The sequence below is a fragment of the Cebus imitator genome, unplaced genomic scaffold (genome assembly GCF_001604975.1).
Source record: "Cebus imitator isolate Cc_AM_T3 unplaced genomic scaffold, Cebus_imitator-1.0 Scaffold84, whole genome shotgun sequence".
NCBI lineage: Eukaryota > Metazoa > Chordata > Mammalia > Primates > Cebidae > Cebus > Cebus imitator.
The window spans coordinates 2,487,801-2,495,263 of record NW_016107399.1 but is presented as its reverse complement, the minus strand read 5'-3'; the positions used below and the strand labels follow the sequence as shown (position 1 = coordinate 2,495,263).

General features: G+C 40.1%; 1 protein-coding gene across 1 annotated transcript in view; it reads left to right on the top strand.

Annotated features, from left to right (window-relative positions):
• ALDH9A1 (aldehyde dehydrogenase 9 family member A1) overlaps positions 1-7,463 on the top strand; it is a 24,639-nt gene that overhangs the window by 2,997 nt on the left and 14,179 nt on the right. Inside the window, exons 2-4 of the mRNA XM_017534055.2 lie at positions 3,958-4,087; positions 4,821-4,955; positions 6,720-6,916. Of these exons, the coding sequence (XP_017389544.1) occupies positions 3,958-4,087; positions 4,821-4,955; positions 6,720-6,916 (462 nt within the window). The remainder of the gene's footprint in view (positions 1-3,957; positions 4,088-4,820; positions 4,956-6,719; positions 6,917-7,463) is intronic.

The window sequence follows — 7,463 nt, the reverse complement described above, 5'->3', positions numbered from 1 at the left end:
GGTTTCACCATGTTGACCAGGATGGTCTCGATCTCTTGACCTCATGATCCACCCGCCTCGGCCTCCCAAAGTGCTGGGATTACAGGCTTGAGCCACTGCGCCCGGCAAAATTTATTTTTAATTCAATAAACCAAAGTTAACTCATGGCAGATAATTTGTTATTTTCATTTGTCCTTTTTTTTTTCCTTTGAGCAGTATTGTAGGGCGGTTAAGAATTGGCTCCTTAATTGTTAAGAAATGACTTTTATTGATCCTAAATAATATCTAATAATAGTTTTTGCTCTGAAATCTATTGTCTGATACTAATTTTCATTGCTTTTTACTTTACCCTCCCCTTTGTATTTCCTTTGTTACCTGTGTGGTGTTTTATTAATCAGAAACACACTACTACCTTTCTTGAAAGCTCTTGTCTGATGATCATGCTCTGGACCTGCCTTCACCCCAATTTATTCTGTAACTGAAGAGATCCCATTCTCTGACCATACCTATAATCATATTAGCTCTCAGTTTTCTTTTAGTGATTTTTCTAGTTAATCAAGATCTGCAGTTCTTTGCTCCTTCCTTTTTTGATGGGGTGTTGCTCTGTCACCCAGGCTGGAGTGCAGTGGCACAATCATGGCTCACTGCAGCCCCAGCTTCCTGGACTCAAAGGATCCTCTTGCCTCAGCTTCCTGTAGATATGCACCACCGTACCTGGCTAATTTTTGTTTGTATTTTTTGTAGAGATAAGGTTTTTGCCATGTTTACCAGGCTGGAATTTTTTTTAAAAAAAAATTAGTGCTCTAAACAGTTAATTATTATTTTTTTTTTTAAGATTTCAATAATAAGGTAAAATATTTTACATTTGTCCACATATTTACCGTTAGTGGTGCTCATCAGTCATTTGTGTCAACCCAGGTATCTATCTGCTATCATTTTTCTTATGCTGGAAGGAATTTCTTCAGCATTTCTTTTCTGTTTTTTGTTTTTTGAGACAAGGTCTTGCTCTGACTCCCTAGCTGAAGCATAGTGGTACAGTCATAGCTCACTGTAGCCTTGACTTTCTGGGCTGAAATGATCCTTCCATTTAAGCCTCTTGAGTAGCTGGGACTACAGACACATCACCACATGTGGTTAAGATTTTGTATTTTTTGCAGAGAGTAGGTTTCTTTATGTTGCCCAAGCTGATCTTGATCTCTTGGGCTCAAGTCATCCTCCTGCCTCAGCTTCCCAAAGTGCTGGGATTACAGGTGTGAGCCACTGCGCCCGCCAGCCTAGCATTTCTTACAGTGCAGGTCTGTCGGTACTCTTTCAGATTTTGTACATCTAAAAAAGTCTTTTTTTGCGTTAATTTTTGAATGAATTCTAGATACATAGTTTTTTCTTTCAGTACTTTAAAGAGTGCTTCACTGTCTTCTGATTTGTGTTGTTTCAGAAGAGAAATTTACTGTCATTTTTGCATCTTTCTTTGTAGTGCATCCCTTCTCCCCCACCCCTGGCTGTTTTACGATTTTTCTCCTTATCACTGGTTTTAAGCAATTTGATGATGATGTTTTTTGGTGCAGTTTTCTTCATATGTATTTTCCCTGAGGTTTATTGATTTTCTTGAATCTGTAAATGTGTTTCATTAAATTTGGAAAAAAAGTGGGCCATCATTTCTCTCTCTCTCTTTTCTTTCTTTCTTTTTAATTTTTTTTTCCGAAGTGAAAGGTAGAAGTGAGGGACCTGCCCTTGACTTCTAATCTTTCATCCCAGTGGACACCCGGTCAACTCATATTGTAAAGCACGGTGATAGAGAGGAGCGGCAGGGTTGGGAACAAAGCATGTACTTCCCAACTAATACTTGTAGCAATATGTCGTTACAGTGAACAATTTCATTTTATGGTTGTTCTTGCAATAGTAGCAGGCAAAAATTTTTGTCAGAGACATCTTTGATGATCCTTACATAGTATATCAGAAGATCTCCCAATGCTCTTCAGTAGAGAACCTTGTTTTGTAAGGATGGAGAATAATAGAATAAGACAAAAAATTTTCCAAGGCTGTCTAGTAAACTGAATTTTCTCTGAGAGTTGAAACCTCAAAAACAGTCCCCAAAACTACTTGTCTATCCATTATTTTAAAAGAGAAAAAATCTCGAGTAAAAGTTTCTATTTCTTAGTAAATGTTCCAGGGCTTAGCAGCGATAGAGTCACAGATTACTTCCCGTTTGTTCACTCTTACACTGAATTGTAAGCAGAACTACTGTGTTTCACTATTGCCAGTATAATATCTCTTCCCTGTATTTGAAATGTTCTGTGCTGATTCATCACTTTATTCAACTGATCAGTGAGCTAGCCTCTCTAGGGCCTAGTTTTCTCTTGCATTCAAGAAACAAAATTTAAGCTACTTATGGTTGATTATACCTTTGGAAAACTGTTTCATGTTAATTATTCTCAACAAACTTAAGAATGGGGAATAATTTATGCTTGGTGTAAGAATTGATGCTTGTTTTCTCCTAGGGTACCCTCTTTCTAGTGTCAGCATACTGGGAAACAAGTTAATTGTCAAAAGGTTGTTTTTGGTGAGTATAGAATCAGGAAGAGAGAAGGTAAATTGTTGGTTTAAAAGACAGTTTAATTTAGACCATGTTTGAATGGTGAACAAATCCTTTCTGAAGGAACATATTTATTCAAAAATTGCAATATTTATTTAAAATGTGCTAACTTTCCCTTTTTTTGTTTACTTGTTTATTTTTGAGACAGAGTCTCACTGTCACCCAGGCTGGAGTACAGTGGTACGATGTTGGCTTACTGCAACCTCTGCCTCTCGGGTTCAAGAGATTCTGCTGCCTCAACTCCCAAGTAGCTGGGATTACAGGCACATGCCACCACGCCCAGCTGATTTATTTTTTTTTTATTTTTATTTTTTTTTTTTGAGACGGAGTTTCGCTCTTGTTACCCAGGCTGGAGTGCAATGGCGCGATCTCGGCTCACCGCAACCTCCGCCTCCTGGGTTCAGGCAATTCTCCTGTCTCAGCCTCCTGAGTAGCTGGGATTACAGGCACGCGCCACCATGCCCAGCTAATGTTTTGTATTTTTAGTAGAGACGGGGTTTCACCATGTTGACCAGGATGGTCTCGATCTCTTGACCTCGTGATCCACCCGCCTCGGCTTCCCAAAGTGCTGAGATTACAGGCTTGAGCCACCGCGCCCGGCCTGATTTTTGTAGTTTTAGTAGAGACGGGGTTTCACCATGTTGGCCAGGCTGGTCTCAACCTTCTGACCTCATGATCCACCCACCTCAGCCTCCCAAAGTGCTGGGATTATAGATGTGAGCTACTGTGCCCGGCCTGAATTTTTTTATCCTTAGTAAGTTGTGGAGTCCAGAACTAGAAATGGTATTTGAAAAACAGTATTGATTGAGTGCTAAGTATTAGAAAGTATTAGAGTATATGTTGCAATTCTTTGGGTGAATTAAAGTGATGCATATTACAGCCTCTTAAATACAATTCCCTAAGAACTGTTTTCTCTTACCATATATGAGCAAACATACTTAGATATTTATATACATACACGTATTATGTTCATTTCCCAAAATGAATTACTCTTCCACTTGTGAGCCCCCCATTCTCTCCCCATTCTCTACTGCTCACCTCTTCAGTAAACATACACTTCAAATCAGAATGAGCCTGCCCTGCAACATTCAGAGCCTCAGAGGGCATGGGTTCATTTCTGCCTGGTCTTGCCCCTTCTTTTACTAACTGATTTTGGCATAAAGTTGTGGTCTTAAATCTCTGTCCATTAATTAATGTGGGAAGAACAGGGCTGCTGTGTGGCCATAAGCTTTTATCTCTTCTAAATGTAACACTGCAATTTCTTCTCGCTTAAAGTGAAAACTATTTCTAGCTTTAAAAATTGATCAGTGTATTCTGTTTAAGCATTAACTACATCAAGACATACTGGAATATGTCTTAAATCTAGTCTCCTGTTTTATCCAAAGGAACGGAAGGATGAAATTGCCACTGTGGAATGCATCAACAACGGCAAGTCCATCTTTGAGGCCCGCTTGGACATCGACACTTCCTGGCAGTGCCTGGAGTATTTTGCGGGCTTGGCTGCATCCATGGCTGGTAAGTCCTCACCTGGTGTCTGTCACCAGCTGACAATGAGGCAGAAGTGCAGGGCCTAGTGGTAAAGAGCGGAGATTTTGGAATTGAGACAGACCCGGGTGAACCTATTGGGTTTGTCACTTTCTACCTGGGTGACCTGGGAAAAATCTTTCCTAATCTAAACTGGAGATAATTCCTAGCTTCTTGGGTTGTTTTAAGGATTAAATGAGATAGTGCATATATAGCACCTAGCATGATACTTAAGCTTTAGACCAAATTTCTGAAAAATCAGTTTTTACAAGAATCAGTTTGTCATATTCACCAGTTTTATCTATTTAGCAAACTTTTTTTTTGACAATGTATAAAGTTGTCAACAATTGATATTGGATGGTTTGTAGGGCCTAGGAAGGTTGCAGGGAGCTCAGAAGCTTCTCCTCTTGTTGTGTCCTCCTTTCATTTCCATTTTGTTTCATCTAAGCTATCTAATGGAGGCTGAGTAAATTCTTAGAGAATTAAATCAAGTTGGGTGACCATGTGTTTGAAAGATAGGCAGGATTCTCTATGTGGAGAGAATATGTGGAAGCCAGTGGAAGAATGACTGGAAAAAATAGAAGAATGGAGACAGGGTGAGCCTGGTGTACTGGGAGTAGTGGGGAGGCTGTGCTGACTGGAGTACAAGTCAGACTGCTGCAGATGTTGGTGAAATCTTGGGGAGGACAGACCTGCATCCTGCTTTACTCCTGTTTTCCTGTAGGTGAACACATCCAGCTTCCAGGTGGATCCTTTGGTTATACCAGAAGAGAACCACTTGGGGTATGTGTGGGAATAGGAGCGTGGAACTACCCGTTTCAGATCGCCTCTTGGAAGTCAGCTCCTGCGTTAGCCTGTGGTAAGAATGAAATATCCCTCCATTGGAGAGCCATTTGTTCTCTCCGCATTCTTTACCCTTCACCTCTCTATGAACACTTTAAATCAGAAGGGGCCTGCTCTGGGATATTCAAAGCCTCAGAGGTAGTGGCTCATTCCTGACCTGTCTTGCCCCTCAAGGACCTTACAGTTTAGATTATACACAATCATGTCTAGATAGTCCCAGTTTTTATTTATTTAATTTTGTATATGAAAAGGAAGAAATTTAATTTTCTTATTAAATTGAATTAGATTTGTGCTACTTACAAGTTGGTCTTCCTTTCTGGACAAGAATTTTAATATATGTGTTAGCACTTAGGAGTTTGACTTCATTTACGAAGCAGAAGATAAACTTCTTTCTTCATTTGGATCTTAAGAGAAATAATAAGCAAGGCTTCCATTAGAGGAGCTTTGGCTGATTGGCATAAAACAGTTTTCCTAGGCCGGGCGCGGTGGCTCAAGCCTGTAATCCCAGCACTGTGGGAGGCCAAGGCGGGTGGATCACGAGGTCAAGAGATCGAGACCATCCTGGTCAACATGGTGAAACCCCGTCTCTACTAAAAATACAAAAAATTAGCTGGGCATGGTGGCGTGTGCCTGTAATCCCAGTGACTCAGGAGGCTGGGGCAGGAGAATTGCCTGAATCCGGGAGGCGGAGGTTGCAGTGAGCCGAGATCGCGCCATTGCACTCCAGCCTGGGTAACAAGAGCGAAACTCCGTCTCAAAAAAAAAAAAAAAAAAAAAAAAAAAAAGGTTTCTAAAAATATTAAAAAAAAAAAAAAAAATCAAAAAAAAAAAAAAAAAAAAAAAAAAAAAAACAGTTTTCCTATAGTATTTAAAGAGAAGAATCTGTGGGGAAAGAATACTAATTATTAGAAAAAACCATAATGTTTTATAAAGCATTACTGTTAGGACGTTACATTGAAATGCAGCTTTTGTCCTTTTGCCATTGCATGTTCTTGTTTTAGCCTATTTCTCTTTGAGAAACATCTGTGAAAGAGGAAAAATAGTCCCAGAATTAAGTCACTAGCTTTGAGGACTCATCAAGTGAACCTTTCTGGTCTTCAATGTCAAGTTTTATCAAACGGAGCTAATGATACCTACTTCATACTGCTGTTGAAAGTGTTAAATGAAATAATATATGTGAAAAAGCCTAGATAGGCAAGTGTGAGACTGGGCAACTGTAGGGTTTGGGATCTGTATGAGAGAAACCAAGATGAAAAGGACAAGATTTGTTTACTTACTGATATGGTTTGGCTGTGTCCAATCCAAATCTCAACTTGAATTGGATCTCCCAGAATTTCCACATGTTAGGAGGGATCCAGGAATCAAATCATGAGGGAATCGGGAATCGTGAGGGCTGGTCTTTCCAGTGCTATTCTGGTGATAGTGAATAAGTCTCATGAGATCTAATGTGTTTATTAGGAGTTTCTGCTTTTTGCTGCTTCATCATTTTTCTCTTGCCGCCGATATAAGAAGTGCCTTTAACCTCTCACTGTGATTCTGAGACCTCAGCCTTGTGGAACTATTAAGTCCAATTAAACCTCTTTCTGTTCCCAGTTTTGGGTATGTCTTTATTAGCAGTGTGAAAATGAATTAATATACTTATTAATAACATATTTGGTCTAGGATTTGTTAGGGGAAGAGGAAACAATTGGAATCATTCTTGAATTGTCCTCTAGGCCTGTTTTCAGGGGATCATTGGTCTTAAGAAGTCTTTTTATGTTTGTGTCTTGGGTTTATGCAGGTAATGCCATGGTCTTCAAACCTTCTCCTTTTACACCTGTTTCTGCATTGCTACTGGCTGAAATCTACACTGAGGCTGGTGTGCCTCCTGGGCTCTTCAATGTGGTGCAGGGTGGGGCTGCCACAGGCCAGTTTCTGTGTCAGCATCACGATGTGGCCAAAGTCTCCTTCACTGGAAGTGTGCCCACTGGCATGAAGGTGAGGATGTAACCAGTATTGGTCAACACAAACGGCATTTGGATAGGGCAAAGCCGATCCTACCCAGAGTATATTTTGGAGGCTTCTGTTTTGATTTTGCCTAGCCTGTGTTGGGAATGGGGAAGGAGTTTTTATTGGGCAAAGGTGTGAAGTTTCCTGTAAAAGTGTGAAGGGGCAAAGGGAGTACACATGGAGTGATTTTTGGTAGGCCAGGTAGAGGAGGAAATATTAGCTCCAGTCTAAGGAGAGGATGTGTCTGAGTGGATAGGGGCCTGGGCTGCCACTTGTATTGTTTGGTGACTTAATTTCTTGTATAGAAGGAAGGATTTTTACTCAGGCTATTTCAGATTCATTATTTTGACATTAATTTGTGTTCTGAACTCTGTCAGCCTTATACACAGTAACAGTAACACAAAAGAATTTCTGACTATGATAGTCTTGTGAATTAACAATATTTTTTATTTTTGTTTTTTTTTTTTTTGAGACGGAGTTTCGCTCTTGTTACCCAGGCTGGAGTGCAATGGCGCGATCTCGGCTCACCGCAACC